General features: G+C 42.5%; 1 protein-coding gene across 8 annotated transcripts in view; it reads left to right on the forward strand.

Annotated features, from left to right (window-relative positions):
• Positions 1–25,932, forward strand: part of camta1a (calmodulin binding transcription activator 1a) — a 420,451-nt gene that overhangs the window by 163,888 nt on the left and 230,631 nt on the right. For all 8 annotated transcript variants that reach the window (XM_069184063.1, XM_069184064.1, XM_069184065.1 and 5 more), the window contains one exon: positions 15,422–15,489. In XM_069184063.1, the coding sequence (XP_069040164.1) occupies positions 15,422–15,489 (68 nt within the window). The remainder of the gene's footprint in view (positions 1–15,421; positions 15,490–25,932) is intronic.

Below are 25,932 nucleotides of genomic sequence, written 5' to 3' on the forward strand. Positions count from 1 at the left end.
AAGAAATATTTCCAGGTTGCTCAGGCAGCAATGCTCAGCACGACTGCAGGGGGCTTCAGACGTCTGTTTGACAGTAAAATGCTTGCAAGCCCTTTATTTCTACAGCGGGGGTAGGCTACTCCAGTCTCAAGTGCCCCATTTGTTTTTGGTTTTTATTCCATTGCAGTCCTTAATGACTTAATTAAACTAATTAAGTGGTTAAGAAGTCAAATCAGCTATGTTTTCCAGAACTTAATCAGGTGCTAATTCGACGATGTCTCTAAAACCTGCAGGAACCTGGCACTTGAGGACTGGAGTTGCCTACCCCTGCTAGAGCTTTGTAATGAAGGGAAATTACAGAGTAACACAGAACACCACTAATACAATATAACGTGAAATAACGCTCAGAACAACAGGAGTCTGTAGAGAAATTCCAACACATTATTGACACATTGCAGAAATGGAGGCCATCATTCAGCCTGATTGCTGAGCGATGAGGCAGACTGTGTTTTCCATTCTGATCCAGGGTTCACTTCACTCAGCAGATAGTTCAGGGAAAACGGGACGTGCAGGCAAGGGTATGGGGACTCAGACACAAGGGTGAATTGCAGTAGGGAACATACTGTAATAAAGGCAAGGAGTTTGGCTATATTGCTTCCCAAAGAATTGGGATGATAATGCAAGATTGCATTATCAAAAGTAACAAGAGTAACATAAGTAAGTATGTAAAGTACGGCACAACTCCCATTAAGTTAGATCTGCTGTTCAGCACCCAGTTATCTGTCTAAATCTCTAAAGAAGAAGGACCAGTGGAGTAAGATTTAAGATTCATCTTACATTCAAGGTACAGTGCAGTATGGCCTACTTGTTTTGGAAGAATTTTATGTTTCAATTAGTTTCCATTTTTGATCATTAGTTTTTTTTAATAATAAAATACGTTCCGATGCAATCCTAATCATCAGAAAAAACCCTTGCTATCAGTTCAGCAATAACAAATCTGACAGGTAATCCCTGATAAACATCAGGCTTGAAAACTGAATCCCACTCGTGCAGAACAAATCCTCGACACTTAAAATAAGATGCAGTGATATAAGGAAGGTCATTTCTGAGAAACACAAGTTCGGATGTAACTGCAGACACAGAGGATGAAGATCGGGTCTTCTGGAATTGACCATAATTATTTATTTTAATTACTCGGTTCAGTACATTATGAGTGTCTCCTTAAAAAGATATTAGTACCATGTACTTTAGTACCTAAAAGTTCCTTCTGCTTCTTCCGCACTAAGTCTAGGACTGCTTGATCACCGAAATGCAAAACAGAGTGCTTCAGTCTGAGCATTGGACCTGTCAACTCCCTGTCAACATCTGCTTAATGGCCCTGGCTTCCAGCATGTCCTTACAGACATACTCTGGGCAGCCATGTGGCATGGACTTTCATTTTCCAGCATCCTCGTGTCCCTCCTGCCCCTGGGACACGCGAGGAAAGTATACAGCGCACAACAAAAAACAGTAGGCATCAACGAGATATTTAAACTCTGGTAAGCATTAGTGGGTTCCATGAAGGGGATTTCAAAAACCTCAACCTCTTGCCGTTTACTTCAAGAATGTAAGATCAATGCCCGAGATGCTAAGAATTTCTTACAGACTTACATGAAAAGTTCTGCTGGTACACTGTTGCACTTTCCTTGTATTTTTTTTTCTTTTAGTATTTGTTATATAAAATCTAGATTTATCATTGTAAGTGAGTAATCAAAGTTTGAAATGTAAGATAAAGACCTCTCACCCTCTCAGATAACACATTATCTCTGCTTGTGTCTAAATTCTATTAGTTTAAGTTCCTCAAGCTTTCCGTTCCAGTTCGTGAGTATTTAGTCTTGTTCCTCCTTTACTTAATCAGTCTATTAATTGTGAATTTGTTCTGCAGCTCTCTGCAGTGCTCAGAAAGCCAAAGTTAAGGATAAAACTTTGAGGAGAATTGACTTACATACTGCAGGTGTTTTACACAGCTGGTCACAGCTGAGTGGAACTGCTTGGTGCTGTGGTGTGATATCGGAATGCCGTTCCTGCAGCTAGCACGTCTCGGTTTAGAGTGAAGAGAAACCATGCTGTACCATTTAGCATACTCTCTATCTGTGCAGAAGAGGGCAGATCCAAGGGGATCCTTGCAGGAAATTGCACAGTTCCCCCCAGCCGCGCTCTGCTTGAATGACGGACCCTATGCGGCTGCCTTTTGACTTCAAATGAGTGATGCTTCTGTGGCGGAAAGAAATTGTATAGTCCTGTCCTATCGCGCTTGACCAAGGTGCATTTTAAAAGTTAAGTAAATAAAACGCATTACTGGGGTAGTTCCCGAGTGTGCAGCGGAGAACCCCCCTCCCCCCTTGCTTGCTCTGTCAGATCATCGGCGTTCCAGATGGAGCGCAGTGTCGCCTAGCATGCAGCTTGCTCTCCATCACTGCGGTCCCCCGGTCCTGCCCGCAGTGGTACGGCCCGGGCGAAAACCGCACGAAAGTGACCTTCAGGTCCAGTGTGCTGTATCAAACCCAGCCAAGTCTCTGGGGGAGGGGGGTTGGCTCCTTGTTTTTATCGATGATAATATCTAAATTTAATTCTCTTTTGTCTTGGAAACACATTTTGCCAGCAGACGTCTGCAGTAGACGTGCTCCTTAGTTTTTCGTTCTAATTTTCTTGTCCTCCTGCATCCCTTCTTTTCAGTATTATTTTTATTTTACTTTTTGCTTGGCATGTAAGAAAAGTACAGTGAAACCGACAAGATGTACATTAGCTGGCAGGAATCTAGCACATGGCACAAAAAAGGAAATTTGATCAATTGGTAGCAGTGCACATTACTTGCTTTCAATGAGTGTAGCCTCTGTGAGCGTCTTTCCTCTTCACTCTGTGTCCAAGTTAATGTTTCTCAAGGGACGCCCTATATCAGACTGCCTTATTTTCTAAAATGAATTCACCTTAAGCCTTTTTGCACAAGTTATTTTTTCCAGAGGTAGATTTAATTTCAATAAAGCATAGTGAAACGGGGACATAATAGTCTGATTTTCACCACAGTTATGCCTTTTGTAAAAGCCAGTGTCACGTCAACAAGTTTAATTGCATGCGTGCTAGTGTACTGAATCCCAGAACAAGCAGATTTGGGATGCACTGGAAAGCTGGAGACCTCAAGGGTCACCGACAATGTATCGGAGACCTCCTGGCAGAGCCTCTAGGCGTGTAGAAATGTTCCCTACTCCGTAAGATCATCAAGCACCAAGAGGAAACCTGCATTCCTCTCAGACCAGACTGCTTGGCTTTCAGCAGATTTTGAGCTGACATGATTTCTTAATTAAAGTTAAGATTAAGCTAATCATTGAAATTTAAATAGTTTTCGCTTCTTAGCTTGAAATTAGGTTTTCATTGCACGGTTAACAGAAAGCATTCATTTCAGGTGTTAACGAGGTCTCTTTTAAACCAAGCAATTGCCCTCATATTTAACACACAGACAGTTTTCTATTTGTTCTAGTAATTGTTTTTTTTTTTTGGTTTTGCACATGGCACTCCCTGGATTTTCAGTGTTTGAAACAGGTGTTACACAAACACTCACCAGAATAAGATGTATTCCAGGCACATTCCTCCTATAGTAGTTAAAGTAGGCAGCTGCGTCAATATGTGTAGGCTGCAAAGGAATACTGTAAGTAAAGGTTTATTTCAAGCTGAAAAGAGAAGAAAAGAAACGCAATGATTTGGCTGTGGAGCCTTCCACAGCCTGTCACACCCGAAGAAGGTTCCACAGCTGAAACGTTGTGTTTTTTTCCTTCTCTTTTCAGCAGGAATAAACCTTTACTTGTTCCTTTACATTCCTCCTATTCTACATAACTCCTACTATTGACAGTCACCCCCTGTTAGATATCTATAATAGTCATGTTGACACATGACTGTATTCTTAGATAAAGAAAAGGAATATCTCAGTGACAGTAGATTACAGCTCATAAGGCTGGTATACTGTGAAGAATAATTAATGAAAAGTGAAGGCCTCTCTGTGTTTTAATGAAGAGTATAACACTTTGGTCCACAGCATTTCACCACAAGTGTTGTGATCATTGTATTGATTATGCCATGCTACGATTGAATTATACAGTAGTTTTCTGTACATTAAAAGCAAACAAAATGAATGTATTTAACAAATGTGCTGTTAGGCCTTCCAGCAAGGCCTTGAAGACAAGTCTTGCTCCTCCGGCAGCGGTTTCAGCCACAGATGAGACCTGCCCCTGAAATTGGTGGTAGATTAATTTAGGCGGACAAGAGACGACGAGTGAGTGTAGTTATTTTTTTGTGCTAGAAAAACAACACGGCACTGAGCAAAAATAATCAGAAACACTGGGCTGTGATATGCTTGGCTGTCCTCGGTGTGACGTGAGGCCAGGGATGACCGACCTGCTCTCTCGGGGCTAAATGATTATATCCTTTCAAAGAACAGTTTCATTTCCATTTGAGACATGGCTCTGGCACCCAGACAATGGAAAACAATTTCACTAAGTGCCAGCTCCCTCTTCCTGAACACTGTTGCTTTGTCGCTTTGCAGTGGAGTGCTTCTCCTCCTTTGTCTTCATCTTCTTGTGATATAAAACTCTGATTTTTAAAAACAAAAACAAGCCCGGCAGCCCACAGAGCCTTTGATGGCGGTAGCTGCAATAAATCTGAAACAAAACTGCTGCTTTAGACAACATAACCTGTTTTTGCTCCTGTTGTCCTCACCCACTACCAAACATGGGCAAAACGGAAATAGGCCAGAGCAGATACTGTACTTTACACGTACTGTACAGTAGATATCCACTCCAGTCCATTAATTGCTATTTTGAATGATCATTATCACCTCTAAATTAGTCTCATGTCACAATTCCTCCTCTCTTTGTTCTTTGTGGCTAAAAAAGGCATTAAGTTGTGGGTAGGACACTGAACCCCCAGCTTTAGAATTGTAAAAAAAAATGTTTATGCTGTATTTAATTAGTCTGGAAAGAATGAATTTAGTTAAGCACTGGCAGAAATGTCACTCATTGATACTTTTGATTTTATAAAGGTGGGTTAAAATGCAGAAGGTCCTTTTTACTAGTATTTTCTCTGTGTGCTCCTTATAAATGACCCCAGTCAATTCTTAACAGTGTCTCTGTTACAGGATGTCTGTATGTATGTACAGTATGTGCATACTGTATGACAATAAAAAAACATACTGTAGATGTACGTTGTAATACCATTTTCAATGTGGTTATGTAAATCTGGTAAAACAGCATTTTCAATATGTTTGGGACATGTGTGCAATACATAATATAATAGTATACATATACTATCCAATATACAGTGCGTACATTAATAACGGTTCCAACACATCTGTAACAACTGCATGCTGCTACAGTACGTGCCAAGGCACTAAAGAACTCTTAACAAATCTCAGTGCTATATGGTCCTTTCCTTAAATGCTTCCCATTCACAGAACCGCAGACTCCCACATGTAATTACTAAGAAGTGGAATATGTTCCAGAGTAATGACTAAAGTAGCAGCGTGTGTTTTTAAAGTTTCAGCGAAACCGGGCTTAGATCAGCACTGTTCAGCTTGCTGCTAAGCCGCTGGTAAGTCTGGAGTGAAGCCTGAGTGGCTGCTGTATCAGCTGGGGTGCTGACGAGGTGCTGTGCCTATTAGAGCTTATTTCATGCAGGAAGGAGTCGCCTCGGTTTTTGTCAAGTCGGCAGGATGGTGCCCAGTGCTGAAACACATCGTGGGCTTGAAACCAGTCGTCAGGGTGCTCACAGAGGAGCCATAAAACACGCAGGGCACACAGAGCCTTCTCTGTCTCGATACCCAGAGGACGCTAACTACAGCCCTTAATGCGCCGCGTTTTGGAAACAAGATCTTTTTAACCCTGTTCTGGGACTCATATAATCGTGTTTCGCGGCTGAGGCAGATGCCAGGGACAGCTGGCGAGAGGAGGCAAGGAATGTTGTTTTTCTTTATTTTCTTTAGTTTTTCGATTTTTCTTTTTTTGAATCTAGCGAGCCGCCCAGGCCAGCACTATAAAATGATCAAAGGCCTAATGAACACCCTCCTGCCTCCCACTTCCCTTCCTCTCACCTCCTACCTTTCTTTCCAGATCTATTATTAAGCGGGAATGAAGGTTCTGGCACAATATTCCCGTAAAAATACTCTGCATTCCAATAGTTGTCTGCTGTTCATAAGAGAGTATTTTGACATTATTAGCAAACTCACAACATGCGTCATTCACTGATACTGAAACAAAGAGGTCTTGTGTGCTGGGTTGTGGGAGATAACAGTAAAAACACAGAGCAGACTGTTACTCCTTACTTCCAGTACTCCAGTCTAGGGATTGATCATTCTTACTGATGACCAGCAATTCATATTGACCGATATCTGAGCTCTTCCCACTGACCTTGGATCAGTTCAGCTATTCTTGACAGATTACATTTGAACAAAAGTCTGCTGCTAATGTGAAATCACTATAAAGAGTTAAATAACGAGGATTTTGTATGTAGAGAAAATGGGAGAGTGTTAAGTCAAGACTGTCTTGTTTCTTTTCTTGTTGAAGATAGCAGTGACTGAAGAATATGAGAAGCAATCTGAAAATCTGTACTTCTTCTGAACTTATTTTATTCTTGGAGTCCTGACAGAATGTTCTTACCACTCTTGATTAGTGTTATACATTATTAGGAGTAGTTAGGCCTAGTCCTCACTGGTGAGACCCAACGTGAGATACTACAGTACATGTACAGTAGAATACATCTCTCTCCCCCCTTTAGGCTGCTGAAACATTCGAGCGGTATTCTGGGAATGGCCTTTGCGGTACACTAGCTCAGCCTTTCCCCTAGAATAAAGTTGCCATTTTTTCGTTTTTTAGTTTGTAATGGGCTGTTACTTTTTTTTTTTGATGCCCAGGCTGGAATAGCCACTGGTAGTTTTTCTTTTCTCAAGTCACAGCCACGAACTGTCACATATGAGAAGCCACTCTGGCAGCAGCTTTTTTATTTTATGTGGGATTTAATATTTTATAATGAGCTAATATTGTTTCAAGGTAAACTGAAACCAAGGTATGGGCTAATGGAGAGATTTGGACAAGTCTAGAGGGCTGTGCAAGAAACGAACATGTCTGCAATGAAATAAAACTCTTCTCATCTGTTGTGAGTGCCCACTCCCCCATACTTTTCTCTGTATTGTTTGGAAGGTTTCAAGCACATTTATGTCAATGACGTTCGCATTCATTGTTTCAGCAAAAATCCCATGATGCAGTTTATTCCACAGTTGCACTCGCTGATCTCTAGAGAGTCACGTAAGCATGGGGACAACAAGTGCTAATATAAGGGGGTCTACTTCTCAAAATCGGTTTTGCGTGAACAAGACTATGTGACTGAATAGACCATGTTACCTGGCATCTGAATGTGCCTGAAATTGCAAGTGGACTTTCCCTTGCTGAGGAAGTGAAAACGAAAGAAACTGACAGGAAGACACATCCAGAAAATGAATCAGGAGACCAAAATTCATCACCTTGAGAGAAAAAAAGTCAAGGACACAGCCATGATGAATGTCTCGGTTCTGTTGTTTCTCATTTTTCAATGTGCATGTGACCCAGGCAAGTTTCTTCAGCTTCCAGCTTTGATCGCTCTCTCTCCATCATTACTGGTGAACCTCTATCTAATTGCTTCTCAATTCCTCCGCGGGGATCCTGTGGCAGAATGCAGTTGTTTCCCTGCTCTCTGTCTGATCCATTTGCACCCCCCCCCCCAACAGGGTCAGTTTCACAGCTGCCCTGGAGGAAATATCAGGTGGTACTGGGAGATGGTAGTGGTGGTGGTGGAGGAGGCATGGGGGGGCAGAGATGTGACTGCTTCTCTCCAGATTTCCGTCTTCACTTCTGCATCACTTTCTCGTCCTTGGATGTTTCACACAAAAGAGAAGGTCCATAGTGTTTAACATTTAGCCACCTTGCTTTTTGTCCAAGTGCCAACCAGACCCTCTGGTCTTGTTTAGCAGGAGGACTTGGCACTGATAATAGGTAGCCTTCCTCTTCCCCTGCAAGTGATTAATTGCTCTGATCTTTACAAGCATCATTAAAATGAATAAAGAATCACTATTTTATTGCCCTACCTTTCTGTTGCATGGTAGGTGAGACTCATCTTTAAGTGTTAGGGTGAAGGTCAGCCCTTGGACATCTACTGGATTTCTAGAAGGCCTGTATTGATGTCTGGCAGTTTTGTGTTCCATTATGAGTTCTGTGACGTGGGCAGTGGCTGGCGCTGACTGTGAGGGACACCAGTGATCTCTGGCTAACTGTCCCTACTCAGTCACAATCCACTGGTCTTGTCTAACAATTAAAAATGTGCCTGCCATTGATTATTGGCTGGCATTAGCAAAATGTAAGTTAAAAGCCCCTGGTCCAAAACTGACCTGTAATGAATGTATTGCTATGTGGCTGATACTCCATATTGAGGGGGCTCACGTTTGTTCATGGAGCTAAGCCTAAAGATTGTATCCTAAAGAATCTTGAAATTACGTGTTCCTCCTTAAGCTTTACATTTTTAAACCCAGCATGTTGTGGTTTGTCCCTGTGGGAAAAAAAAAAGTTTGCTCAGTGAGGCTTTGAAGTAGCATTCTTGTTGAGCTGTCTGGTGCTATTTGACGTAATTCCAAAGAACCTCATATCTCTGTCTTTGGAGACAGCTGTAGTTGTTTCGAATGATAAGTTTTGATATTTAGATTAAATAGCTCTGTTCCACTCAAAGTATCTGTATTCCTGAATAAATCAAACATGCAAACAATGCGAAAAAAAAAAAACATTACCTTGAAGTCAATTGAGTACATCGTCATTATGAATTTAAGGAACACATTTCCAAAGCTTGCTGGTTGCTTTGAATACATTTCCATAAACCAACCGATGGATTTTTAAGATGCAAAATAACATGTTTCTGTCAGTTCTACAATCAAGTAAATCAAATTTTAACATGCTGTTAAAGAAACACAGGACCAAACATTGCTGTGTTATCATAAGGCTAGAATCACTGTGTAAAATCTCTCCCTGTACACTGCGTTTATAAGTATAGTTCAGAAGTGAAGAAGGATAAGCTGTGAAACACGACTAATTTTGTTTACTGTGCATGAGATGAGATTCTGTTGTTCCTTTTCCTTAAGTTATTATTTGTCATAGCAACCAATTGGATAAAAAATAGGCTCTGCACACTTCTCAGAATTGTTTACTTGTGGTTGTACGAGGGAAGCAAATTAATGGCACAAAAATCTGTAACAAAGGAAAAAGTTCTTCCCAGGTTTGAAATACAGTAGATTAAGTAAGTGGGGTAATTGTGTGGTGTTGCTTTCATTTTCAACACTTGTTTTATTTAGGCCTTGTTCAAGATCAGTCTGTCATTCTGAAAAGCTTCAGAACTGTCTGCCAAAGATCCCACACCTCCTTGAATTTATTCTCCAGTTAAATGTTTGCCTTGAGTTTTGCAGCAAACAGAACGCAGCCTCTATAAAGTGTGTGCCTGGGACTGTGTGCAATTGTGCTGCTCTGAGGCCCATGTCTTCATTTCAATAAGAAATGACTTTGTCATGTAATTTCTGCAGTAATGACATGTTGGGTATTCAGAGAGGGAAAACAAATGGCTGGGGCAGATGTTCTGAAATGCAGCATTTAACAAAGCCTTGGTGGGCCTGCGTGTGCTGCTCTCTCTGTGCAGTGCGCCGACAGGCCTCCGTGTGCCTGCTCACTTCTGTGCACGCTGTTAAGAGTTCCTTCTTCCGTTGTCCTCTTCCTTGTTGGAGCCAGAAGAAACAAAAAGACTCCAGCAGGAGGTGATGTTCCAGACTGTCACGTCATTATTCATTTGTTGTTTATCGTGAGAAGGTTGCCTGATTGATTAAAAGACAGTACAGTACATTTGAATAAACAGGACTGGCTGATAGTTTTGAGGTACAGTAGATAGACTGGTAGATACTCAGCATACTAAAATGGGCTAGTCTTTGCCAAATGTCACCACATTGGGGCTTCGATAGTCCTCGTTAGATTTACAGAGGTCTGTGGTTAATTGTTTTCAGAAAATGCTATCAAATTCACAAGAAGCTGAAGCTGAAAAAAAGATTGCAAAAAGCTTTTTTGACAATGCTACTCCAATCAGTAACTACAAGCCGACAGTGACTGCCCAACAGCTGGCCAAACTCACTGCAGATGTTGATCTAACATGGCTGATTACCTGGATGAGATCAAGCTAACAATCTGTTTTATCTCTTCTGGTTTAGCTTCTGTGTTTGTTTCCTCCCCTCTCAGGTTATTGCACCTTTATGGGCGGTCAGGGGGTTAAAATTATCATAGACATCTGCTAGAATGGGAAGACAGGAGGAGGAAGAAATTCTACAGCTTTTTTATGAGATGAACCCGTTTTCTTTCCTCCCCTTTTACTGGAGGGATCTGGAGACTGACTTCTAATACAAGAAAGGGAGAGAGAATAGGTCTAGAGTGATGTGTTGTACTCTACATCTAGCTTATCATCCATCCATCTACACTGCAACAAATGTTTTATGTCAGTGGCATTTTCTTAAAGTGTGTAAATCATCCTTGTTTTTTTTTTTTTGCCGTTCTTCTGTGCTGCAAAATGTCATTTTACAGTTCTTGTATTTTCTACATCTTTTCTTTACCTTCACGTGTGCCACTTATTTTTGCACCATCTTCCTCCGGGCTCTAACTCTGTTTAAAGAGTTAGCCCCTGCCTCTGCAGAGAGGAAGGCAGGGGCTTCCTCTCTGCATTTGTCTCTCACATTCACCCTCTGTTTTTCTCCAGCCATCTTGACTTTCCACCCGTCTCTGTCTTCTCTTTCATCTTTGTCCCTATCTCCATCTTCCTAATATGTGCACTGCAAATGCTTTGCTGCAGGCATGCTTTTGAGGGTATCAATAATAAAGACATGGGTACATGGACAATTACGCTTTGCATATTTTAGTATCACTCCTCACTGAACACATGTGTGATGCGGTCCATGTCTTTTTGTTAATTTATTGTACATGTGCTGAGTATGTTTGACCACTGTGCTGCTGCGCTTGCCTGAAGTGTTTGCTTTGCTGGTACATGTAATGGCCATCTACTGTATATCAGCCTTGGCAACACAGGCGAGACATGTGTCTTTCTAGAAGTATTATTATCATGGCTTTGAGCAAATTACAGGATTTTGTAATTGATATATTTTAGGTCCAGTATGTGGAAGCTCCTTCTCTCAGCCATTTTCTCATTTCACATCTAATGTCCCCGGTCCGTTGCACTTGGATGAGTTCAGCACTGAATCACTGCTCAGCTTAGAGGTCACCGAACTGTGCTGGTGTGAAGCTCACCGACCCCACACAGTTTGCATGTCTCATGGGTCCCCAGCAGGTGACGGCAAGCGGACTTTGCTCGGCAGGCACGCTTGCGAGTGTCCAGAGGGTGGAAATTCCAGACTGAGACCTTTGCCGGAGAGCCAGCATTGCCAATTAAAGAAGCCCTTGTATGTATTTGGCAGTGGGACCCTGATATTGAGCCCAGACTGTTGTTTTTTTAGGCGCTGGTCTGCAGTCTGTGGAGCCTTTCCCATTCCCTCTTTAGAACTGTGATACAACTTGTTGCCTCCTTATCTTCACAACAAACTGCAAGCCTAGGACTGATCCCAGCGGTAGACCACTGGAGAATAAAGTTCCTAGCTGTGGGGTTCGCTTCCAGGCAGGACTGCCCCATGTGGCTGGACCGGGCAGCACAGCTCCCCTCACCCCTGCCTGGCTTTTCTCCCTCATTGCCATTCTGGTGAGGGCCTGCAAATTTAATGTGGCTGCAATACTAAATGGCTCTAGAGCAACAAGAATGCAGTTTCTCCTCTCGCGCCACAGTACCTCCTGCCTGGGCTCCTCTCACTGCTCAAGGCACTTATTTTGTGGTTGGTTTTCAAAAGCAGGCTTCATAGCAGCTACCATAGAGAGCCATGCCCGGGCTACAGGGGAATGCACATATTTTAAACAATATCTCTGGTGGCCATTATTTTCCAGAAGGCTCTTGATGTTGAAAACATGGGTTGGAAATAAGAAATCCATGGCATAGTAGTTTGATATATTGTCGCTGTGATCAGTCATGTTCCGATAAAACAGAAAAGCAACCACAGCATATACACACTTTTCATATTTTTTTATTTCCACCCAATTTTGAAATATTTGCGTGTGTGTGTATTTCACTTCTTGGCTGGTAAGTTTGAACCCCATGACCATACACAGCGGACTTTGATGAGTGTGAGCTGTCTCCTCTCTTCTGTCCAGCCTCTGGACGCTCATCTTTCAACATGTTACTGGCCCATACTATACCATTACAGCATTGCAGTCCCATTGCAGGCAAATTGGCGAGAGCCAGCAACACCTGGAACGATTGTTTCCCTTTCATTCACAACATGAAGGATATAGAATCAAGCTGGTCTTGAAATTTACAGTAGGAAGGTGGGATTACATATTACAAGGCAGATCCTATATTTTCAAATAAAAAAACAACCACATTCTTATTGTCTTAATTAGGAAGGTCTGGTGTCCCAGTTTTTCAGTTTGTCAAAATATTAGCTTGCAACATACACATGCATGACAAAACAAGCCAGCCCAGTGGATCACATGGCCTGCAGAACTAACGTTATTGTTTAATGGTGCTACAACAAATACAGTGCTGCTGGGTACATCTTTGACGTAAAAGAAATGGAAAAAAAAGTTAAATTGTGAAAAAAATTACATTTTAGAAGGAATTCTGCTTTACCTGTGCTCTGATACTGATACTCTGTCTGAATGCCTTCATATTTAAGTAATCATTATTATTATTTAAATGAATGATCTTTCGTGTAATTACAATTGAACACCTGGCCTTTCTGTTTTAAACTATTCAGAGTGTTTACTTTGGAAATGTACTGAAATGTACCTCAACATGTCTGCTTTTTATCCTCTTGCCTCAATGATTTTTGATAAATAAAAAATAGATTTTAGGGAGTGCTGGCTTTTTTTCTGTTTCTCTGATTTTATGCATTTTTAAACTTCAGCACCCACTCAAGTTTGATTGGTTTGCAATGAGCTGAGCATGTTTTATGTCGGCTGTTTACGATCCGTTCTGTACACTGAAACCGGCAGGAAATCTTTAGCTTTGGTAGCAAAATAAATGAGATTCCAGGATCTTTGAACACTTTAATGCCCAAACTAAAGGAAAAAAAAAACAAATGAAACCCAGACTGTCGGTATAGACGCCAGTGGGAAAATCAAAAGTGAGCTCCAGATATATATATAAACTTGAAGCTGAGCTGTAAAGATTTCTTCTGTGCAATACCAGAGCATAAGAAGATGTGTTGCAAAGCTCGGTTAGAAATCTTCTTGCTACATCTGATAAATACCGTGCCTCTGAAGAGAATTATTTTTTACTTCTGTGTAACGCTGTTGTGCGTTACTGCATTATTCCTTACAGAACCAACATTAATAGTAGTACGTTGTGGTTATTGTGACATGCATACATTAAAGACAAGTGGGGGGTTTTGTATTCTCTGATGTGTCAAATACAGTGTCAGCAACCCTAAGAGCATGAACCCTAGAGCCTGGGGTTTGCCAGTTCCAGTCCATACTGTGCAGTGCAGCGACTAGGATTAGGAGATCAAAATGCCATTCCCACTTTTCGGGGCCTGGGGGCATGGGTTTCCTAACCTTCATAGTGTCTGACTGCTTGCATACACACCACACACAAGCTTGATTGTCTCTGTGTAGGATGCAAAGAGTGTGTGAATGTACTTTTTTATAAAGATTCCCGAAGATCCATGCAGGGGAGCAGTCCTGACTTGGATTGAATAGTAATTGACCATTCCCTGTTGTCGTATGAAAAGTGAAAATGTATGTGAAGTCCTCGGTCTTATTGATAAATAAGGAGAGGGGCAAGGGGATCATAATTGTTTCATTGGAAAGGCATTGCTGACCACATGGGAAATGGATAGGCAACCTGTTTCTGACAAACAGCTTCACAGCCCAGCCCCAAAAGGCTCAAAGCTTGCTGTTATTGTGAGGTGTTTGAGAGGCTGACAAATGCCACGTCTGAGAAATGAATTGCTGGCTGTCGCAGGTAATCATTAGGTAGCCTGGCAGCAACTTAAGTGTTATGTTTTTATTTCTGCAGTTTGGATTTGAAGAAAGCTGGATGTTTAACAAGGGAAAAATATAGTCTTGCCAATGAGAGGGGAAAAAAAACCCCAAATCAAATGTTTCAATGTAAAGTTTTTCTTTCCTTGCAACCAATAAGCAAAATCTGAACATACATCGTTAAACTCTTAGGTCTAAAATGGCAATACAAAGCAAAAAGTCACAGCAAATACATATTTAAACTATTTTCTTAAGACTCAATTGGTCTGGTATGTCAAGGACATACTGCAACTCATCTGTATTTTTAACATGCAAATAATAACAATAACAGAGCGTGTGTGCATGGGAATGCTGCAGTAAGCAATGCCAGATTATGCTTCTTGATGTTTTAGTTATAATTTGAACAAAGATCCCCAGCCCTACAACAAGCATTGTACAAAAGATCTGAGAATTCTTGGAATGCTTTTCACATAAAAGTTTCTAAACACTCATATTAACTGGGCTTTTATGAAATTCAATGTCATCTGTTTTTGGAATGCAGATTCTGAGTACATGCCTTGCCTTAAATTATCTTTCTGATGCCAACTTACTGAGCATAGCGATGGGCCCTAAAAACTGATTAAAAGCAAGCAAAGGAAATTCTCAAGTTTGAGAGCTACAGGTAAGAACAGGAATAGCTCCGCAGAGGTAGCTGAAAGGTTCCTGTACTGACACTGGTGATGGGCTCGTGGATCATCAGTGCTGACCTTCAAGATGTTGTCTGACCAGGAGCAAAACTAAGAATGACAGTGTCTTAGACCTATTTTGATAAGGATCCACTTCCTCAGTCGAGTGAACAGTGGGGGAAAAAAACGAAAACCGGTAAAGAAAGAAAGAAAAAGCTTTTTTATGTATGAGGAATTAAGTCGAGTCAGTATAAGTCCTCTCTGTTCTTTTTGTGTCCAGTGCCTTAGTGTGTGCGGATTATAACTGGATTGGCTGCACTCACCAGCTGGGTGTCACTGTCTCACTGTTTTATTGTGAAGGGCCTTGGCCTGCCTTGGCATGAGCAGAGCTAGCAAGAGCTGGTAGTGCCGTATGTTTCCTCTTGCTGTTTGTCTTTAAGGCGTTTATACTGTCTGACACACTTACAGTATATAAAGCAACACATTTTCTGCATTAGTATAAAGCTGAACGATTTACAATCGGGACATGACTGGGTTTAAGCATGTCAATTGACCTGTGTTCATGAACTAAAGAAAACAAAGAATCCAATTAATCTAAATGTTTTCCCCTCTCTTTTTGTTTTGCAGGAAATCGCAGCTTATTTAATAACGTTTGAAAAGCATGAAGAGTGGTTAACAACATCCCCTAAAACAAGGTATGAAAGTGCCTTCCATTGATATGAATACTATTCAGTAGAGCCGAATTTTTTCATTTTACTTTCTTCAACTTAAACTTTCCTGCCTATGTGGTTAATCAGAGCAGAAAGGAGTTGATTTGCCAGTTTTTACTTGAAGGGTTGCAATGCTTCCAGTTATGTGCTGCAAATGGCCATTTTGTAAACGGCTTATACTTTTCAGTATATGTACTGTGCGATAATGGAATATTAATGTCCACTTATAACTTGAAACCGCAGTCATGCTTATTAACACAATGTACGCTTTTCTCATTTACAGTATAAATGTGGAGTTAATGTATTCAGTGTTAATAGTGTATTTACTATCCATCGATAAAAGGTCATTTGCAAGAACTCAACTAAAGTCCGACTGAGACTTTATTACAGGGCTTGAAATGAATAGCTCTCTGGTGTGCAGATGAGAAGGGAGTGGATCATGCTGGAAAGCAGAACAGAAATATAACCCTGCATGGGGTGGTACAGTAATCCTGTGTACAAAAAACATGATGCTTTAAAGAAAACTAGAATACAGTAATTATTTAATTTAAAGTAGTTGTTTGTATGACCTGTATTTTTACTAAAGCAGCATACTGCTGTCCCTATGCTCTTTGAATTATGTTAATGACCTTGCTGAAATTATTTTTCTGTGTTGGCTAACTCCCTCTGGCTCTTGGAGTCACTTCTTAGGGCAAATTGACGTGGAAGGCTTATTGGCCCATCCATCATGCAAGGAACTGAAATACTTCCCCAGCTGAGTTCTCCATTGAGTTTTTTATATTCAATACTGTTATCATTACAAAAATAAGCAAACCGCAGTTAAAGAAGATAAAAATTGGCTCTAACAGGAAGGGAAATATGGAGCCCAAAAAAGGAAATCATTAATAATTGTTGACATTTGCATAGTGGTTTTCATCCCCAAGGATCCTAAAGCATTTAACAGATAGGAGTGGATCCACTTCTTTCTCCCGCTCTCATGCTGAGACCACCTGGGTGATGCACAGCAGCTACTACACCCAACAATCCCAGCACACAGTAGCTCAGCAGAAGTGAGAAACTGCTTGACCAGTTGAATTAAGGGTAAATCGTATAAACCCGTTTGTACTGGTTTGGAGTAGAATTAAGCCAGGACACCACTTTTCCAAAAGGTCAGTTCAGATAAACCGACAGTGTCCAGTTGACCGTTGTTAGCTCAAGACTGTTTCCTGCTGTGTATACTATATTGTATGTATATTGTACCTACCCTGTGATCTGCTGCACTGTACCATAATCCAACTACAGCCAAGGAATGAATTGTGTCAATTGTACTGGAAGTTTGAAATGTGAGCTCTAAGAAAGCTGTTAGAACAGTTTGGAGAAGAGCAAGCAAATCACTGATGGTGGGCAAAAGATTAATCGAGCTACCGGGAGAAAATCTGGATACAGAGTGCCATATGGTGTTTGTTTCCGTTATATAAAGCATGCGTGTTTTATACATACCCCATATCAAAAATGATAGCTGTACCCCTCCCTATAAACTTGATTTTTTTAGTGCACCAGCCCCCTTTTTTGTTTCTTGGCTGTGTGATTTGTCCCGGGGGTGGCCCGCGCTGGAGTCCCGCGAAGCTGAGAGTCCTCTGGGGGAGGGAGGAAGGGTGAATAGCGGGTCACTCGAAGCGGCGCCTGTAACTCGGCGCCTGCCTGCACTCCCCCTGAACCCCCGGCTCCAGAGCCGCGCTCCTCGCGCCTGGAACAGGCTGTGCTGTCTGCATCACAGAGCAGCTTGATGTGCGCCTTTCAGCAGCGCTGTAGAACCGGGAAGTCCCAGCTCACTTCCAATTAAAGAGGGCAGGCTGTTACACGATCTGACAGTGCTGCGTTTTGTTGCACCCGCGGTTGCCAAATGTGGAGCAGTCAATTTTATTTTTTGCGCTTGCGGAGGCTCTTTGAACGGTGTGTCCTTAAACAACACACTGTACCCACCGACTAGGAATCCAAGCTAATCCTCGACGATTCGGCAGAGTTTAATAGAATTGATCATTATTTCTGTCCCGTAGTCTTGAGTCAGCAGCCCTTACTTGGTTTAATTAAATGTCTTCATTCATGTGCAAATGGACCCCGGGCAGTCTGACATAGAACTGACAGAGGATTCTTCACATGCCCTTTGCCCATACAGGAAATTGATAGCAGTGAGGTCTGGCTGTGCAGTATGTGTAAGCATGTTTCTAAACAATTTCTTTGCTTAGTTTTCCCCCGATTTACTGGAGAGGGCCTGAAACCAAATTCATATCCTACCCTGCCATACCATAAGGATGTTCCGTAGAAGAATGCCCATCTTAGGGGAACTTTTCCAGGCGGTTGTCCAACGGATGTTAATCTGTTAATCACTCCGCTGTCATGCTTCCAAAGGTGTGTTCTGGACAGAGCTCATTCTATGCAGCTGGAAACAAAGCCCCAGAAAATTAGCAGATTTCTGGCAATGTTCAATTTAAAATGTACATGTTTCTAGAGCCACATTTAAAAAAAAAAGCCCTTTTGTCAGTTGACAACCGTGAACTCATCCATTTCAAGTTACTGTATGGAGACAAAATGAGCCAATATTCAGAACTACAGTATACAACGCTTTTTCTTCAAACAAAAGAGGTACCCTTGATTTTGGTTTGCACTTGAATTTGTGTCTTGTAATATCTTTTTAAACCATTTCAGAGGTTTTTTTCACTAGGAATCAGCGTGCTGTAATTTGTGTAGATATTTTGAGTGCATTAAACAGGGATTGTTTTTGCATCCTTTTACGTAGAACAGTAATGAACAGGAGAACAGCAAGATCTGAATCCTGATTGTCTATAAGCCAGTGCTGCTCTTGGAAAGGTCAAAGGGTAAAGGTCAGAACACTGGGAGTAAGGGTTAAATGACTGATCTAGTTTGTCATTTTTATACTCCTCAGTGAGCCATAAGAGGTAGCATGTGGGGCCAGGAGCTGCACAGCCCAGTAATTCTTTCTTAGAAGTCAAGCTAATGGCAGGAGTCAATGGGCCAGGGTGTTGCTAATAGATAAGCTGTAGGGTCATGCTTGGTGTGGCAGGCAGCGTTGTTCTCTAATTCCAGGCTACAAGTAATATCAGCAGATCCCTCAGATGAGAAAGACATCTTGAATATATAGGTATTCCTCTGTGCCGACGTGCTTGTGAAAGTAACAGACGACTTTGTCTTATAAATACTGTATAAATGTGTGACTAGTAGTAACTTACTGTATTTATACAAAGTACTGTGTGCAATGCATGTGCTGAAGTGTATACCACTTGTGCTGCTGCAAGAATTATGTTATTGCAGGGACACATAGAGTTGGAACTGCACGCTGCAAGCTACACAAGAAATTACGTAACCACTGACGTGCACAAATGTCCACAATGTCATATGCAAACTTGAAGTGGAAAGAGAACTTCAGGAAGGGCTCGTGGATTGAAATTCACGCGCTCACAAATGCGCAGACTCTCTGTTCTGGTGCGACCTGGGGTCAGTCAGAATAAGATCAGCGGGGCCATGTTTAGCTTTCGTGCAGCTTGTGATCAGCCAGGGGAGCAACCCAGCATGGGGTGATTGATGTGTACAGTCCCTGTAATATACAATCGCTTTTCAGAGAGGAAGTGCAACAGTGCTTAAAATCAATAAAGCTGCTCTCATGCTGACTGCTAGAACAGCACTACAACTAATTCAGGTATCACCTGTCAAAATTGGGAAAACATTTCCAAATAGTTCTCTCATACTGTAATTTACACACTTCCCTGGCTTTCTGCCCTTTTCTGTACTTTTTCCTTTTACTGTTCCTTAATGGAGGAGTGTGTGTCACCCATGCCCTGTTTGGGTGCTTACATAGCGTGTGTTCGGTTCCACGTACAGTATGTTGTTTGTTGGTTCTTGTTACACACCCTTACAGTATTAAGATTATTTTCGCAATGATGTGAGACAAGTGTTTGCTGCAGACAACTTTCAGTCCCGAAGAGATGAAAATTCCTCGGGGAGCACTGAGATTTTTTTGAATTGGTGCAGCTCTGATTAACATCCCTACTCCCCCTCGATTAACATTTACTGTTAACTTTCTGGCCGCCTCCTTTCAGTATAGTTACTGTATGTATCTTCTCAGGCATTCATATAAGGAGAAAGAGAACCAGAACCCCAGGAACCAAGAACAAATGAAATAAAGGGCAAAACGTTAACAGGCACCGTGACCTCCTCCTTTCTGTTGTGCCTCCTTGCCTGGTTTTGCAGAAACAAATCCTGAATATTGCAGATATTTTAGTCAGTGTTGCAGAGTTTGTTAATTGCTGAAAACAAATCACTTCCGTTTCACTTAATCTTGTTGGCTGCAGTCCTCTTCATTTGAGCAGGCTGTACGGCACAGCACAGTGATTCCAGGACACGTCTCGCAGCTAGAAAGGACGCCCTTCACTGTTCCCTGCCCTCAGGTATACAAGCATTTGACTCTTTTGAGGATCTTGGAGCAGTACTCTGCCAGCGAGTGGGCCCGTGTGGTGGGCTGAGTGGTCTCCATTTTGCTTTTAAGCCGTCTTCTGTTCCGAGAACTCCCGGTGGCTCTCTGTGGCTTGTCTGTTCTGGAAGGGGTGATGTGGCACGTTCTGTGATATTGAAACTATCAAACAATACGCCGGCGTTCTCGGAGGGCACTGAGTGACACTGCATTCAGACGCCTGCGTGCCTCTGTTCCCCTTCCTCAGTCAGACGCTGCTCCGAAATGAAACCCGGTGTCCCAGAAGGCCTGTTCCAAAGACACTTCTTTTATTAAAACCTACAGCAATAACACCGCCTGGAAAGGAGGAGGAGAAAACAAAAATCCTTATGGAAATAACTCGTTCTTTCATATAAAAATTTAATACAAAATGAGTGCATGTCCTTGCCAATATCAATATGCTCACTGTTTTTGTGTTTGAGTGTGCATTTAGGTTTTGTGTGTAATTGTTAACAGGCGTTATGATTCAGTTGTCAGAAGTTGGGTGTGAAACCTCAAGAGCTGGAATGGAGACAGAATCGTTTTGGCTGGTACCCACCTTGACAGAGGAGTTAGTGTGAATAATCGTGCAAGTCTGAGTCTGAATTTGCCTTGTCCAGTGCGTGATCTGCTCTTGCACTGGCACCTGGCGTCGAGGAATAAAGCCGCTATTAGATTAATTGAATATCGGAGTCAAGAGCTCTTGAATGGAAACCAGGAGTTGGAAGGAAAAGCGAGGTGGGGGCATGCTTCCTGGCATTCCAGAGCACTGGCTTCTAGCCAGGAGAGAAGAAATTAAAGACCTGAAAAAAAAATGAAATAAATGAAAATGCAAAGTCTTTCCATGCAGCGGTGAAGCCTGTCATATAATCTGTGACACGGGGGACATGGAGTGCCGAATGAGGACATGCCCCCAACTGCCTTGTCACTGCAGATCTGTGCAGTTGTTGTGGCCCTGAGACTGCCCATGGTTTTGATTAGAATCCGCTGTGTCTTTCAGCCACCCTGTCATCACGCCTCCCCAGGCCCCCACACTCATGACAGCCTGCCCTGCACTGGAAGTGGCAGTCACAAGCTGCACCAGGGGCAGCGGGGCCTGCTGACTGCCCCTGAGGCTGAAGCAAAGCCACACAGACATTAGGAACGCAGGGAGCAGGGCAAGAGCACTGGAAACGGACACAGGCAGTGAGGCGAGACAAGGGTGAGGAGGGAGTCAGTCTGAATCCGGACCAGGAGCCCTGGGACATGTCAACGTTTTGCTGGAGCTTGATAGTGGAGGGGTATGCTTCGTGCAAGGATGAGGGAAGGAGAGCACTGAAGGAAGGGGCACTAATAGGCACTTAAGACAGGAGATGTCTTAAGTGCTGGGAAAAGTAGAAGGATCACAGAGGAAATCTGAGAGCAGAAAGTCAGAGGTATGGGCAAAGAGACATACTGCAAGACAATGAAAAGGGCATATACAGTAAGGAGGAGGAACTGTGAATGACTTAAGAGCCTGGTGGACATACCTTCTCGTTGTCTGTGGCAGTATTTACAGTATGTATTATGCATAGCACACATCATATACATGTTGTTTAGGTGGGTAGCTGCGTCAGCATGCAAAGACTGCAAAGGAACAAGTAAAGGTTGATTCCATGCTGAAAAGAGAAGAAAGAAAACACAGCGTTTTGGCCGTGGAGCCTTGTTGGTTTATGTGAATCATTTGTATATATGTTATAAGATTCTCAGATGGGAGTTGCCGATTTTCTTCCCATATCATCTATAGCTACTTATTCTTTCATTTGGGACAGTTTCTCAAGACTTCTCTAACTTACAAAATCTGTAAGTTCACAAATAAGAAGTAAAAACAGCCCGAACACAGGCGGTTAAGGTGACAGTCACTGAAGAAAAGAAAAAAGGGAAAGGCTAAGGGAAAAGCACAGTCTGCACTTGAACCTAGTGGGTTAAAAACCATAATGCATAAATAAATTAATATATAATCACTTGATAAATAAATAAGTTTATGTCAAGCAGGTGTTCAAGGAGAAAGTGTCAGCCAAACAGGCTGTAGCCAAGAGAAGTGCTGCCACAGCAGTGTGATAATAAAGACTTAATTCAATTACTGCTTCTCCGCTGGTGCACATGGTGCTGGCTCGCTATCAACAGGGGCAACAGGAAGACGGACCTTTTTACAAAGAGCTAGATTTCCTACTCAATCTGTTTGCAGCACAATGGCCGAGAATGACACTGCCTTTCATTTCTTTTCTGAATGTAGGGACTTTCAGTGCTGCACTGTACTTGTTTTAATGTCTTGCTGTGCTGAATTGCGCTGCTATTTTAGAGTATCACAGTTGAGTTATATGAGCATTGGGTTCACTAGACTGGAATGTGCTAGTTTTAGTGTTTCCCAGTATAGTTTTGTAACTGGATTAAAGCTTGGTAGTCTAGAATTTTTCTCCATTTAGTGGCTCATAGAGGGCTATTTTGTTTCTCTGGGGGGAGTTCTACTGGCTGTCATGCCTGGCCACACAAAATTGAATTGCTGCAAGTGTCTTTGAGTAGAGAGAAGCCCTGGTTTTTCTGCCGCAGAGTGGTGTTTTCCATAGAGTTTAGATTTGTGACTTTATTATAGCGCTTAAGACCCACCTGACGTACTGTGGCATTTTGAGGCAGTGCACACGATCGGTCTGGATCTGCTCCAGTCTGTGTTGCTGTTAGCTTCTGGCGAGCCAGTAACTTGACCCAGCGCTGGAGGTTGATGGCCAAGCGCTCCCAGACAGAAGTGATGGGCCTCAGGAAAAAGCAGGGCTGCACCTTGGTTCCAGAGCTGAAGTCTCAAGAGGACACTCAGTCAAAACCACCGCTCATGTAAAAACAGAGTGAGGGAGAAAGGGCCGCTGGAAGAGTTCCAGGGAGCTGGATGACTCACCACATGGCACGAGGAGGCCCAGGAAAACAAACATCGTCTGCTCAGCCTTCAGTTCTGTGCTTTTGTCAGCGCTGTAGTGTCCCGCTGGGCTCCAGTAACGTAGCTCAAGTCTTCAGGTGCTTTCGGTTGCCCTTGGATGTCAACAGGCAGACGTATCTCTAGCCGAAGATGACACTTACTGTACGCGCTTACTCTTCACCTTTCAAACCAGCATGTTTGAAATTGGACGCCCGCTAACATCATGGGGAGTGCCCAGCTTTCCCACACTCTTTTGTCATCCCTGTGCAGTTAAAAAGGCTATCCCAGCTGAAATGGGATGCAATTCAATTGATCACTTTAATAGCACCTGTACAGGAGAATCCGCTCGAGCGTCCTCGTGATGGCTGTGGGCCTGTCCTGCCGGAGGGGTGCCTGTTTCCCATTTGTCAGGCTCTTCCCTTGTCGGTTTCAATCAGTTCTGCTTTGTGTTACCATTGCTGAGAAATCGCTGACTGTTGTGTAGGCCTTGATAGTCGGCTGGCGTGCACGTTTTGTGTCACACATTTGTATCTCTCGCAAGCCTTTCCATGTCCCTTTTACAAAGAACCTACTGTACATCATATCCCATGATGAGGTGTGATCGCTCCCGATGCTAAAGCCATTGGCGAGGTTTCTGTGGGCAGATCACTGGAACTGACTATTCATTGCGCTATGGCCACTCTACTGCTGCTACAGGAAAAAAAACATTTTCTTAGTAGCACGTATAAATCCCATGAAGGGAAAGAGAGGGCATTTGCGTGGCATTTGGGGAGTACAGTGAGTCACTCTGGCACATCTTTAGTTGAACATGCCACCTAAGTGCCTTCTCTCTCTCTCTCAGTCAGATCATTCAATGTGACTGTGTGGGTGCCAGCACTGATCTCTGTGTAATGAAGTGGCAGATGAAAAGAAATTACCTTTCAGTGTTCAACCAATCTTTAAAATCAATGTCGGGGAGAAACTTCATTGCGGACCCTAATGATATATCTTCATAAAATTATTTCACATATCTCTTCTTCAATATTTCAACTCCAGGCAAAAAAAAAAAAGCTTCCTTAAATGCTTTATTATAAAGAACAGGGTGAGGGGAAAAGAAGTAGCCTGTTATTAATTTTGCATTGCTGAATTAATTAATTTAAATATAAAAAGTTAATTGATAAATTATTCAGACTTTTTTGTGCATGTAAGCTTGAGAGTGAGATGGGGAAAAGAGAGGTGAGAGCCATTTAAAATTGAAAAATTAATATTCATAACTTTTTTAATGAAGTTTTTAAAAAATGGCTATCAATTCAAGGTTTAACCAAGGCTTAATTAACAATTGTACAGGAAGCCAGGTCCTAGATATCAGAATGAGGTAATAGAAAAATGACAACAGGGAAATGACAAGAATTCAGTATATTTTTTGTCTTTGTGAAGAACACTTCACACAGACAATGTAGAAATCCCAAGCACAGTGCTACTCCAGAAAAAGGTCTGGATGTGTTTTAGAGGGAAGCCAGCATGTTGACAGATTTTGACAGCCATTTTTGAGGATGAAGTATGAAGCACTAGGTTATTGTAGTCTTACTCTGTTGCAAGGTGGCATGTGTGCAATGTAGCCAAGTATTCTTGACAGCCTGATTTCTTTCAGTGCTTTTGGTTTTCTTCTTCCTGTTTTGACATGACTACTTTGCCCCAGTGATCTGGGAGAACATTTTGTGGCAGTGGTTCATCTGCGATTGCGATAAAGGGCCTCCATCTCTTATGATGTCATAATATGACATGAGTTTACCTCATGAAGGGCTGTGGATGGTGCCATTTAAGTCCTGCTCGGGCGCGTCTTTCTTAAGCTTCTGGATTTATATGACTGCATTGTTTCAACGTTCAACTGCTTTAACCAATACAAGGTCGCAGCGGATCCTGGCAAGCAATGGGCACGAGGCAGGGTACACTCTGGATGGGACGCCAGTCCATCGCAGTGCACACACAGACACAAACACAGACACAAGCTCACATTCTCACAATGGCCAATTTTGCAGAAGCCAGTTTACCTACCAGACATTCCATGTGGGAAGAAACCGGAGCACCAAGAGGAAACCCATGCGATCAGTGAAACAGCATATACAGCAGTACAAACCCCACGCAGATAGCACCCATGGTCAGGAATTGAACCTGGTGTCCCAGCACTGCAAGGCAGTAATGCTGACCACTGCGACACTGTGCCGCCTCTTAAGTGATGGCAAGTTACTAGAGGAAAGATGTAGGTTTTGTCTAATTTATATAGACTTTTATGTGCATTTTTTGTATGTTGTAGAGCTATATAAACATTAGAATGAATGTTCTTAGGGTGGGCTAGGGTGGGAATTAAGTGCAGCAGTTGAAATGAATTATGGGTATGAATATTAATAAGGTCTTTATCCAATCACAGTTATGCAGGAGGTGGTTCTGATTGGATGAAGAGCTAATTCATATTCATATCCATAACTTATTAGAACTATAAATATCCCAAATACATACAGCAGATACATACATTTATACAGAGTTTTTTCTGGATCACCAAAGGCATTTTAGACTTCTCTTCGCCCTTGATCAATTTGTGACCACTTGTGTAGTAGCTTTGCGGCCCTGCCTTTTAATTCTGTCTCAGTGTTCCCTTGAAAGTGCCGCAGAAGTATTTCGTCCTTCAAACTTGTCGAACGCTCAAGGCCCGTGTGCGGCAGCGAGGTATGAGGCAGCAGAACCCCTCCGATCAAGGCTGCTGTTTGAAGAGGGAGGCGGACGGGGTCTCTTCCACCAACCGAGCTGCTTCCTCTGCTGTGGGCCAGCAGCGACTAAGACGGGCTTTGATGCTCCGCAGCAGGCCTCCTCCTGCTTCGAGTCGCAGGAGCCCTCGCTGAAGGAGCTGTCGAAAGGCAGGCTGTCATGTGGCGGTGACTGATGGGCCTTTTCATTAAAAGAAATTAATTGCTGACCCGTTTAATATCCTCTTTTAAGTGTCTCCCGTGACATGCCGTGATTTGCTGCGTGCAGCGCTGACACT

The sequence above is a fragment of the Lepisosteus oculatus genome, chromosome 25 (assembly GCF_040954835.1).
Source record: "Lepisosteus oculatus isolate fLepOcu1 chromosome 25, fLepOcu1.hap2, whole genome shotgun sequence".
Taxonomy (NCBI): Eukaryota; Metazoa; Chordata; class Actinopteri; order Semionotiformes; family Lepisosteidae; genus Lepisosteus; species Lepisosteus oculatus.